At 34.4% G+C, this 13,113-nt stretch overlaps 1 protein-coding gene across 1 annotated transcript; it reads left to right on the forward strand.

Annotated features, from left to right (window-relative positions):
- Positions 1–673: 673 nt before the first annotated feature.
- LOC141345769 (trans-1,2-dihydrobenzene-1,2-diol dehydrogenase-like) lies at positions 674–9,555 on the forward strand. Its single transcript, XM_073850667.1, has 7 exons — positions 674–833; positions 925–1,036; positions 1,115–1,278; positions 3,544–3,796; positions 6,848–6,972; positions 9,086–9,236; positions 9,325–9,555. The coding sequence occupies exons 1-7, from the start codon at positions 744–746 to the stop codon at positions 9,432–9,434; spliced, it is 1,005 nt and encodes a 334-aa protein (XP_073706768.1). The 5' UTR covers positions 674–743; the 3' UTR covers positions 9,435–9,555.
- Positions 9,556–13,113: the final 3,558 nt, after the last annotated feature.

The raw sequence follows: 13,113 nt of genomic DNA on the forward strand, positions 1-13,113 counted from the left end.
AAAAAGATTTCTATTTTAAATAATTGCTGTTCTTTGTAACTTTTTATTCATCAAAGAATCCTGAAAAAAGCTATAACAGGTTCCAAAAGAAAATCTGTTTCCAACACCGATAATAAATCTAAATCTAAAGGATCACGTGACACTGAATATTAGAGTAATGATGCTGAAAAATTCAGCTTTGCATCACAGAAATACATTTGATTTTTAATGTATTTTAAAATAGAAGTACATTATTTTACATTATAAAAAATATTTCACAATATTACATTTTTTTCAGTATTTTTGATTTTAAAAAATAGCCTTGATAAACATTAGATGCACATTTAAAATCTTACTGATCCCAAACTTAAATATATAGTATATAGTATTTTAAAACTACTATGTGTGTGTGTGTGTGTTTTTAAACCTCTTGTGATAACGCTAAATATAAATTTGGCAGGTCTCCATTAGAGTGACACGACAGTTTCTTGATCTGCATTACACAAGCAAGAATACAGATAAACATGCTTTATCAACATTAGCAAGCACATTTAAGATCTGGTTCGTGCTGAGTCACAATGAGCTCATCATATTCAGCCGTGAATACATTATAGAGACAAAAACGACATTTACAACCATATCTGACTTTATAGTTACACTTTATCAGATCACATGACGTCCTGTGAGCTCACCTGCACTCTGAACCGCAGATAAAAGCCTTCAACGGCAATGCCAAAGCATGCACTCTGAGGGTGAAAGCAAACATGGCAACTCGCTGGGGAATCTGTGGAGCTGGAAACATCAGTCATGATTTCTGTGTGGCCCTCAAGACACTTTCTCATGAAGATCACCAGGTACTTTCTAAATCAATTTAACCCTATCTTAACTCAAATCTGATTTAATTATTAACTTTTCTGTCTCTGTCTGTTTCTGTGTGTGTCGTAGATCGTTGCAGTTGCAGCAAGAAGTCTGGAAAGTGCAAAGAAGTTTGCAAAAACTCACAAGATCCCGACTGCATACGGCAGCTACCAGGATCTGGTGAAGGATCCCAATATCGGTGAGTAACCAGCCAGAGCTTGAGAGACAGAATTAAAGGAACAGGCACTCATAATGATTTACAAACGTCTCCCGTCAGATGTGGTGTACATCGGCATTCTCCACACACAACATCTGCAGGTGGGTCTGCTGTTCCTCAACTCTGGGAAGAACGTGCTTTGTGAGAAACCCTTCGCCATGAACCTGCGAGAGGTCAGAGAGCTCGTCTCCGCCGCCCGGGAGAACAACGTCTTCCTCATGGAGGTAAAAGAAAGATCTGATCTACTAATGTAGAAGGGACAAAGAACAAACAAGGCACAAAAACTCTTTGGATTCTCTATGAAAGACATTTTGAGGTCCATGTATAACACACAAAGTAAATAGTGTCTAAACTGACATCAGTCTCCACTCTTAAAAATAAAGGTGGTTTAAAAGGTTCTTAACAGCGGTGCCATAAGAGAACCATTTTTGGTTCCACAAAGAACCATTGAGTCAAACGTTCTTTAAAGAACCATCTCTTTCTCACCTTTTATAATCTGAAGAACCTTCTTTCTCCTTTTGTGAAACAGAAAGGTTCTTCAGATGTTAAAGGTTCTTTATGGAACCGTTTAGACAAAAAGGTTCTTCTATGGCATCGTGAAGCACTTTTATTTTTAGGAGTGTGGGTGTTAATTTACAGATACTTTAACAGCATCATTATTGTTATTTTACTTACAATGGAAGCAATCAAAATCAACGAAGAGCAATGATATTCAAAGGCTACACTGTCTTGTTTCCAGCCAAAATATCTAAAAATTCTTAAATCAAGAAGGATTTTCTAAACTAATAAAAAATATACTTGCTTTCAGAAAAAAACTACCCAAAATTAAGTGCGTATTTGCTTGAAACAAGCTAAATAATCTGCCGATGGGGTAAAAAAAAAAAAAAAATCTTGTTTTCTGTTTGAAATAAGATTTTTTTGCTTACCCCATTGGCAGATTTAAAAAAAAATATATATATTTTGACTTTTTATTTTGAAAATAATTTTTACTCATCTAGAACATCCTTCTTGATTTAGGAATTTTTAGTTATTTTGGCTGGAAACGATAAATAATAAACTAAAACTAAAAATTCCTAAATCAAGAAGGATGTTCTAGATGAGTAAAAATTATTTTCAAAATAAAAAGTCAAAATAATTTTTTTTTTTAAATCTGCCAATGGGGTAAACAAAAAAATCTTATTTCAAACAGAAAACAGGATTTTTTTTTTTTACCCCATCGGCAGATTATTTAGCTTGTTTCAAGCAAATAAGCACTTTGTCATGCAAAAATTGTTCTATTCATTAAGTGCTTATTTGCTTGAAAATAATTTTTACTCATCTAGAACATCCTTCTTGATTTAGGAATTTTTAGTTATTTTGGCTGGAAACGATAAATAATAAAAAATAATGGAAATAATGACAAACAATTAAAAAAAACTCTAATTTATGTGAAAGATGTAAAAAAACATTATGACACATGCCATTATAAATATAATTGTGTACAATATTGTGGTATATATATATATATATATATATATATATATACTATGTACATCTCTCCCCACATTTTCATTAACTTAATGCATTTTACTTTTGTGGATTCTCATTATTCACATTCATAATTATCATTAAATTATTCTGAAAATAAAATCTTATAATTAAAATCTACATTAATCTACTGCACTACAAAAATGCATTACTACTATTATTTATAAATGCATTAATTTATTTTATTGATTAAGTTTTTCCAATAATTGCATTAAAGTAATGGAAATATAAGGGAAATGTGTTTACAACTTAACAATCGCTTTTTTGTCATGCAAAAATTGTTCTATTCATTTTAAATGTTATTTATTTTCACCTGGAGATGTTGACAGTTTTTTGTGATTCTATAACTTAGTTCTCTGATAAAATTTATAAATATATTCAACTGACTGAATTTAGACAGTACAAAAGCAAAACATCTTTGCACCGTATTTGCCATGGATATAATACATATTAGCATAATGTGAATAAATAAGATGAATAAATAAACAAGCTTTCCATGGATGTGTGGTTTGTTAGGATAGGACAATATTTGGCTGAGAGACAGCTGTTTGAAAATCTGCAATATAAGTGTACGCAAAAATTTAAATATTGAGAAAATCGCCTTTAAAGTTGTCCAAATTATGTTCATAGCAATGCATTTTAAGTGTTACTAATCAAAAATTAACTTTTGATATATTTACAGTAGGACAAAATCTCATTTTCATTTTTTGGCCTAAAAGAAAAATCAATCATTTGGACCCATACAATGTATTTCTGGCTATAGCTACATAAAAACCTGTACGACTTAAGACTGGTTTTGTGCTCCAGGGTCACATATTACTATCTTAAAGTCAACACACTGTCAGCTTTTGCACATTTTTTTTGCTCCACACGAGTCCAAAAGAACAGAATGAAGAATCTCATGACAGCTGAAATGAAAGATGGCACCTGTGACTTTCTCTCTGATTTTCTGTCTCTGTCAGGCGGTGTGGTCCAGATGTTTCCCAGTGTACGCTGAGGTTGGCAGGCTGCTCTCAGAGAAAACTATCGGGGATGTGAAGATGGTGATGGTGTATTTTGGCCTGCCTCTGCTGGACCGCGAACGCACCACACAGAGAGAGCAGGGAGGAGGAGCGCTGATGGACATCGGCATCTACTGCCTGCAGTTCGCACTCATGGTTTTCAAAGGGGAACGGCCAGAATCCATCCATGCCACAGGAGTCCTGCTACCCTCAGGTAAAATAACCACCACATTAGCTACATCCTATTTTATCTGAGATGCTTCTAAGCTTGTGGAAGGCATTTTTTAGAAAGAATGTTCACAGATGAATAAACATTAGGGTCAAAGACGAAAAAGGGTTTAAGCATAAAAACAATAAGTGTAATACTGCTTTAAGTTGTTGTTGTTTTTCCAAAAAAAAAATATTAAAAAGTTGTCTGTTTACTTTAATTGCATTTTTGTTTGTGTTTTTCTGAGCAAAAAAGAAATGTCATACATTTTTCCCTAATTTACAGAGGTCACACACTAAAATGTCATTCGGTGTAACAATCTTGTCAGGCATATTGACAACAAAAATCAATTTAAGACATATTAAAAGACAAATTGCTAACCCCAAATACTAATTGTAGTTTTAAAATTGAAATTAACCACTATAGGTTTTGCCCATTTGTCAATAATATTTTTTTACTCATTTAAATCACTATAAAATTGTATTCTTTTATATATTTCAATATGTAAGATGTCCTTATCAAAAGAAATTTACAAAAGTGATTTTTGTTTTGTCCATAGAAAGCACATTGAATGTAAGTTTAATGTAAGTAAGTGTCTACTTTTAAGGTTTCAAATAAGTTTTTGGAGAATAAAATGTCAAAATTTGGTTGAAATAATCTTACATTGTCATTCAGTGTATGATATTTATTTATTAGGGAAAAAATGTATGATATTTATTTTTTGCTCAGAAAAACAAAAACAAAAATGCATTTAAATTAAACATAATTTTTATCTATATATATTTTTGCAAAAACAATAACAATTTAAAGCAGTATTACACTTATTGTTTTTATGTTTAAACCCATTTTCATCTTTGACCCAAGTCAGAATAAGCATGTTGTTTGAAATTTTACATTAATATTGTGTTACACTGAATGACAATGTAACATTATTTCAACCAAATTTGAAACCTTTAAAATGGACACTTTACTTACATTTAATGTACTTTCTATGTACATACAATCACTTTTGGAAATTTCTTTTGATCTTAACGTCTTTGATTCTGAACAAACATTGCTCCAGTAGAGTTATCTGGTCTTTAATAACGTTTTCAGAACATTAACACAAAAAATGATTTATACGTCATTCATGGAATGTTTTTCTGAAACATTTTAGTTTTTACTTTTTTAAATGTAACTACTTTCTACTTTCAGATGGTTCAGAGATGATTCAAAAGTAACTTATCCATCATATTTGCAAAATGTTAAAATGTAACCTTCCCTTAATGTTTTCTTATCATATATTTGTCCCTAATTTACAGAAGACACCCACTAACATGTCATTCAGTGTAACAATCTAATCAGGCATATTTACAACAAAAATCAATTTAAGACATATTAAAAGACAAATTACTTTTACCCCAAATACTAATTAGTTTTAAAATTAAAATTAACCACATTGTCAGTAAGATTTTTTTTTCTCATTTAAAACACAATAAAATTTAATATGCATCCCTTATTCTTTAATATATTTTAATATATGGGTCAAAGATGGTATGATGTCCACCTCAAAAGAAACTTTAAAAAGTTTTTTTTTTTTTTTGTCTTTAGAAAGCACATTCACTGCAAAAAACAAACAAACAAAAAATGCTTTTCTTACTTAGATTTCCAGCCAAAATATCTAATAATTCTTAAATCAAGACAGATTTTCTAGACAAGTAAAAATTATTGTCTTGTTTTCAGAAATAATAAATAAATAAATAAATACAATTAAGTGCGTTTTTGCTTGGGGTAAGAAAAATAATCTTGTTTTCTGTCTGACATGAGATTTCTTTTCTTACGCCATTGGCAGATTATTTTGCTTGATTTAAGCAAAACTCACTTAATTTTAACTTTTTCTGACAAAAAGACGATAATTTTTACTCTTCTAGAAAATCCTTCTTGATTTAAGAATTTTTAGATATTTTGACCGGAAACAAGACAAAAAATCTAAGTAAAAAAAGGTATTTTTGCAGTGTAGACATTTGCACTGAAAAACAAGACAAACAAACTGAGGAAGAAGATACATTAAATAAAAGTTCTGTCTATATTCGAGCAGGTATTCAAGCATTTTTTTGTTTTGTAAAATAAAGTAAAAAGTAAGTTGTGTATTAAAATTTAAAGCATTGCCAATGCAAAACATTTACATTTAGAGACCAAATTACACTGTCAAAAATGCTTTTCTTACATTTTTTGTCTTGTTTCCAGCCAAAATATCTACAAATTCTTAAATCAAGGAGGATTTTCTTGACAAATCAAAATTATTTTTTTAGTTTTCAGAAAAACAAGTCAAAATTAGGTGAATTTTTGCTTGAAACAAGCAAACTAATCTGCCAATGGGGTAAGAAAAATAATCTTGTTTTCTGTTTGGTTTACCCCATTGCCAGATTATTTAGCTTGTTCTAAGCAAAAACTCACTTATTTATTTTTTATTTTTTTGCAAGCTACACTGCAAAAAAAAAAAAAAAAGAAAAAGAAAAAAAAATAGTTTAGCCTCTGAATTAACAATATTTTTCTTACACGATTGGCAGATCATTTAATTTGTTTTAAGCAAAAACGAACAACATTTAGATTTTTTGAAATTGTGATTTTTTTCCCCATAAAATTTTAAGTCAGTTTACCTGTCAAATAAATGCATCCTGATTTAAGAATTTTTATATACTAGTATAAACAGAAAACTTTTTTAAAAACAGAATTTATTTTAAATGCATTTAATTGTAGCCACTTAGTAAAGCTACACTGCAAAACTCACTTAATTTTGACTTGTTTTTTTTTTCTGAAAACAAGAAAATAATTTCTACTCATCTTGATTTAAGAACTTTTAGATATTTTGGCTGGAAACAAGAAAAAAAAAAAGTAAGAAAAGCATTTTTTGCAGTGTATTCCTTACATTTTCTTTAGTTTGTCTTAAAAAGTCTTACATTTACCTTCATAAAACCTGCAGAAAACTTGTGTATCCTATAATGGGAATGTTAGAAGATTCTCAGTGCATGTGTTTGTAATCTGGGCTGTTCTATATTTTTTTGGATCTTCCTTTAGGAGTTGACGAGTCGATGGTGGTGGTTCTGAAGTTCTCCGGGAACAGGATGGCCATATGCGCTTGCAACATCGCTTGTCATCTTTCAAACGACGGCACCATCTGTGGAACCAAAGGAATCATCAGAGTGAGTGCCTGAATGAGAGCAGACACACACGGCACACTTACTTCATTTCACATCAGGACTGAACTGAAAAACACTCTTATCCTACATCTTTCATTCATTCATTTTCAATTCATCCGTTGATTCTGTTCTTGTTGATGCATTTCTAAAACAAACTAATTTTGCATTTAAATGCAGTTAATTGTTGGCACTTGGTAAAGCTACACTGCAAAAAAAAAAACTTCCTTAGTATTTCTGTCTTGATTTCTAGTATAAATATTTATAGATTCTTAAATAAGGATGCATTTACTTAAGTAAAATGACTTAAGTTATTATGTTTTGTTTTCTGAAAAAATATCAAAACTTTTGCATTTGAATTAAGTTTTTTTATTTATTATAATTATTTTACCTGTCAAGTAAATGCATCCTGATTCAAGAATTTTTAGATATTTATACTAGAAAAAAAAAGACAAATATACTAAGAAAGAAAATCATTTTTTTTAAATTAGTAAATTAAATATAAGTATATAATACAAATTAATATATGTATATAAGTAATATACAATACAAAAACAAAACTACATGGCTGAATGTTATTTTAGTTTTTTTTTTTTTCATTTTTCATTTTAATTGTAGTTAAAGTATTTAAAGAAAATGTGTATTTTTGACTTTTTATTATTTTATTATTGCTATATTTTTGTTGTTATTGATTTAATTTAATAGAAATTTGAATTAGCTTTCATTTTTGTATTTTCAGTATTCTTTTTTATTGTTGCTGTAATTTTGCATTTAAATACATTTAATTGTTGCCACTTAGTAAAACTAAGCAAATAAATGCATCCTGATTTAAGAATTTTTAGATACTAGTATAAACAGAAAACTTTTTTAATAGCAGAATTTATTTTAAATGCATTTAATTGTTGCCACTTAGTAAAGCTACACTGCAAAAAAAAAGAAAAAAAAAAAAAGAAAAAAATAGTTTAGCCTCTGAATTAACAATATTTTTCTTACACTATTGGCAGATCATTTAATTTGTTTTAAGCAAAAACGAACAGCATTTAGATTTTTTGAAATTGTGATTTTTTTTCCATAAAATTTTAAGTCATTTTACCTGTCAAATAAATGCATTCTGATTTAAGAATTTTTAGATACTAGTATAAACAGAAAACTTTTTTTTTTTAGAAAAACAACAATTTATTTTATTTAAAAAAATATTTAGAATGTTTTTTTAAATTAATTCTACACATTTCTGGTACAAATTTGTGGCCTTGTTTCATTAATAGATTTTTCTTCTCCCTTATTCTTTATTTACTTTTAGGTTTTATATAATTATACATGGGTCAAAGATGAAAAAGGGTTTAAGCATAAAAACAATAAGTGTAATACTGCTTTAAATTGTTGTTTTTAAAAAAAAAAATTAAAAACTTTGCAGTAATTTAATTTAATTGCATTTTTGTTTTTGTTTTTCTAAGCAAAAAATAAATATCATATATTTTCCCTTAATTTACAGAAGACACTCACTAAAATGTCATTTGGTGTAACAATCTTGTCAGGCATATTTACAACAAAAATCAATTTATGACATACTAAAATATGAAATACTTTCATCCCAAATACTGATTAGTCATAATTCTACATTTTATAAATGTGCCACTATCCTAGTAAGCGAAAAAATAAAATTAAATTTAATATGCTCCATTATTCCTTTATATATTTTAACACGTACAAGTTAAAATAAGCATGTAGTTTACATTTTACTTAAATATTGTGTTGCACTGAATGACAATCTAACATTATTTCGACCAAATTTTGACCTTTTATTCTCAGAAAACGTATTTGAAACCTTAAAAGACACTTTACTTACATGTGCTTTACATGACCATTATTTTGATGTGGACGTTAAAATATTTTGTGAGTAAAAGACAATCACTAACCTTGTCATAAAAATGAACCGAAATGGTGCAGTAAATGCAATTCATAAAAGTTCATGTCAATTGCATTGCTGAAAATGTACTATGGTTAAATAAAATTTGCTGCATTTTTTCTCATTAATGTTTATATTGCTAAATAAACTAAGTGTAATGTCATTTTCAACAGAATAATGCTGTTTTCATCAGTTCTCTGCTTTGTGCAATAGGTTCCGCATCCCATGCATTGTCCAACCATTCTGGAGTTGAACGGGAACAAGACGGAGTTTCCTCTTCCTGAACCCGGCCTGCCTCTGAACTTCCATAACAGCACCGGACTGAGATACGAAGCGGAGGAAGTGAGGCGCTGCCTGCTGAATGGTGACACACCGTTAAACTGTTAAAGAGCATTAGTGGATGTAGTTCTGCATCAGGATGATGTTCATGTTTATGTTGATTTGTCCTGCAGGACTGAAGGAGAGCATCAAGATGCCACTCTCAGACTCAGAGCTGCTCATTGAGATCATGGATGAGGCCCGGAAGCAGGTGGGCGTGGTTTTTGAGCAGGACAGCCAATGACTGGCCTCCGTTCCTTGACTGACCTGATTGGTTGGTGCGACTCCACACAAGAAAACAATCATGCTTGAACATTTGTGTAATGAAAAGTTGTGTGTGCACAATAAAAGTGACATAAACACAGTGGAATCTGTTTGTCAATTCACTATGATAGTCAAAAGAGTGATTAATGATCTAATATTACTTTTTCCAAGTAACTAGTAAAGTTACGCATTACTTTTTAATTGAGGAGAAAACTTCAAAACTTACTTTCCCCCCATTTATTGAATAAAAGCTCTCCTGTCCCCAACAACAAAACAAACAAAAAACTAATTAATATGTAGCCTATAATTATCTAGGTTTTGCTACTCTTGAGAACCAATGCACATTTAAATCACATTTAAATAAATTATGATATTTAGACTCTAAATACAATTTGGTGATATTTATTATCATTCTTTGGGTCTGAATGAGTTAAGATGAGTTTTCCAACACAGACACAAGTGTTGCATTATAATTTTTAACATCTATTGTTGTATATTATGTACCTCTGTGTACTGTTTTGCTTTCACATGCAACTGAAATATGTAGGCAGTACATAATATATTGTGCAGATGTGCAGTATGTAGCCTCAGATGTGAACTTGGAATTCTGAGAAAAATAGTTAGAATTATTAGATTTAAAAAAAATAATTAGCTTTTTAATTTATTTATTGTTCCTGGCCAAAAAGCAAAGCTGACATGTAAACTTGGAATTCTGAGAAAAAAAAAGAAGAGAAGAGAAAGAATTGTGAGATAAATAAAAAAATCACAATTACCTTTATTTATTTATTTTTATTCCATGCTAAAAAAAACTGAGTCTGAGATGTAAACTTGGAATTCTGAGAAAAATAGTTAGAATTATTAGATTAAAAAAATTATAATAATTAGCTTTTTAATTGATTTATTGTTCATTGCCAAAAAACAAATCTGACATGTAAACTTGGAATTCTGAGAAAAAAAGAAGAGAAAGAATTGTGAGATAAATAAAAAAATCACAATTACCTTTTTTAATTTATTTTTTATTCAACGACAAAAAAAAAAAAAAAAAAAAAAAAAAAACTGAATCTGAGATATAAACTTGGAATTCTGAAAAAAAAGTTTGAATTTTGAGATAAAAAAAAATCACCAAAAATTCCTTTCTTTATTTATTTTTTATTCCATTATACAAAAAAAAAAAAAAAAAAAAAACAGAATCTGAGATGTAAACTTAGAATTCTGAGAAAAATTGTTAGAATTATTAGATTAAAAAAAAATTAGCTTTTTAATTTATTTATTGTTCCTGGCCAAAAAACAAATCTGACATGTAAACTTGGAATTCTGAGGAAAAAAAAGAAGAGAAAGAATTGTGAGATAAATAAAAAAAAATCACAATTACCTTTTTTATTTATTTTTTATTCAATGACAAAAAAAAAACTGAATCTGAGATGTAAACTTGGAATTCTGAGAAAAAAATGTTAGAATTATGAGCTTTGAAAAAATCACCAAAAATTACTTTGTATTTATTTTTTATTTCATAATAAGAAAAAACTGAATCTGAGATGTAAACTTGGAATTATGAGGTGAAAAAATGTTCAAATTGTGAGATTTAAAAAAAAAATCACAATTACCTTTTCAATTAAATTTTTATACCATGACAAAAATCAAATACCATGACATCCAACTAAAATATGCAGGCAGTACATAATATATTGTGTAGAGATGCAGTAGACCAGTGTTACCCCTTCAGTCGAATCACTTCGACGTTACATTGGGATCTCGCCTGAGAGACCGATCATCTCTGAGCCTTATATAAAAAAGGCCAATTGCAAATTGGCGAGTGGACGTGCGCGTCGGCCACTCCCCCGCACATGCGGGTATATAAGAAGGCGGCGCGCATCACTCAAACAGACTTTCGCTTTCAGAGCCGGTATGCTCAAGCCTTCTCTCCTCAAGAAAAAGGAAAACTTCACGTTCCTGCTGCTCTCTCTGCTGGTGTGCGCCGATTGAAAGAGACAAACTAAAAGAGTGAATTTCTCGGCGCCGCCAGCGGGGTCCCGCGGGCGGCCGTTTTCACGGCCATAAAAGCCTCCTGCGTTCCAGCGAGCAAGCCCCATTGAATGCACAGTGGTGCCGCGGTTTCCTCCCTGGGCAGACCGGGACTAAAAGAGCAATTTCTCACGGCTGTGTAAAGACGTTCTTTTCAGAATGGCTTTCCGGCCGTGCGCTTCTGGGTGTGGCAGTTTCCTCACCTCACTGGACGGACATGAAAGCTGCTTCACATGTCTGGGCATTGAACATGCTGAGGCAGCTTTCACGGATGGTTCATGCATTCATTGCGAAAGCATGACCATGGGAATGCTGAGGACTCGCCGCTCGCTCGCGGGCAGGCCCCCCTTCGCGCCCCACGGCCTGCGGAATTTTTCCGCCGCTGTGGCGAGGCACGAGGGGGAATTTCGAGTCACGGTGCCGAACGTTCCGCCGGCTCCAAAAGCCCTGCGGTCTTCCGCCCGCCAGCATACCCCCGTCGAGATGCCAAAGCAGTACGCCTCCCCGCCAGCCGGGCTGGGCGTCTCCTTTGGCGCTCCTCAGGAGGAAGAGATGTCTGACGCTGCGTCAGAGGGAGAGTCAGGGGGTGAGGACGCTCTTCCGGCGGCGCGGCGCCCCTCCGCGGTTGCTGCCCCGTCGGAGGCAGACTCCGAGCTCTCGACTATGCTCCTCCGAGCCGCCAGGGGGATCGGCCTGGAGGTTACTCCATCGGCCTCGGCCGATCCTTCTCGGCTGGGCGACTGGTTCCTGGGGACGGCTCCGGCGGCATCGCCTCGCCCTCCCCCGGTGCCATTCTTCCCGGAGGTGCACGAGGAGCTGGTTAAGACCTGGCGGGCGCCCTTTTCATCTAGCCCTCTGCCCGGCTCCTCTCCCCTCGCCACCCTTGATGGCGGGGCGGCCAGGGGGTATGCGTCGGTTCCCCAGGTCGAGCGCGCTATGGCGGTGCAACTTTGCCCGCGTGGCGCTGCCACCTGGCGGGGCCGGCCGCGTCTCCCGTCCAAGGCGTGTGAGCGCTCGTCCGCCCTTGCGGGCCGCGCTTTTCACGCTGCGGGCCAGGCCGCCTCGGCCCTGCATGCGATGGCAACCCTGCAGGTCTACCAGGCCAAGGGGTTGAAACAGCTGCACGAGGGTGGTCCCGACCAAGGTACGATGCAGGAACTCCGCGCTGCCACCGACTTCGCCCTTCGTGCGACGAAGGTCGCGGCGCGGGCCCTTGGTCAGGTGATGTCCACGGCTGTGGTCCAGGAGCGACACCTGTGGCTCTCTCTGGCCCAGATGGCAGATGCCGACAAAGCACGCTTTCTCGACGCTCCCATCTCCCAGAGGGGCCTATTCGGCGACTCTGTCGAGGACTTTGCCCAACAGTTCTCGGCAGCCCAGAGACAGACGGAGGCGTTTCACATCCTGCCCCGCCGCGATGCTTCCATCCCGCCGCCGGAGGCACCGCCTCCGCCTGCACGTCGCCGAGGGCGCCCCCCTGCGGCCGCAACATCTACGGCTCGCCCCACCGCGGAGGCCCACGACGCCAGGTCGGCGAGAAGGGCCCGCAAGCGCAGAGCCAGCCGCAGGAGAGTGGCGCCGCCCGCGGCACAGGGATCGGCCCGAAACACCCGCAAGAAAACTGCGAAACGTCCCTG

This window comes from Garra rufa, chromosome 11 (assembly GCF_049309525.1).
Source record: "Garra rufa chromosome 11, GarRuf1.0, whole genome shotgun sequence".
Classification (NCBI taxonomy): domain Eukaryota; kingdom Metazoa; phylum Chordata; class Actinopteri; order Cypriniformes; family Cyprinidae; genus Garra; species Garra rufa.

Bases quoted from the DNA above. Each gene is read 5' to 3' on its own strand.
- LOC141345769 (XM_073850667.1), top strand. From the start codon at position 744: ATGGCAACTCGCTGGGGAATCTGTGGAGCTGGAAACATCAGTCATGAT. The intron at 1,037-1,114 runs GTGAGTAACCAG...GTCTCCCGTCAG, and splicing joins GGTGAAGGATCCCAATATCG to ATGTGGTGTACATCGGCATT. The intron at 3,797-6,847 runs GTAAAATAACCA...ATCTTCCTTTAG, and splicing joins AGGAGTCCTGCTACCCTCAG to GAGTTGACGAGTCGATGGTG.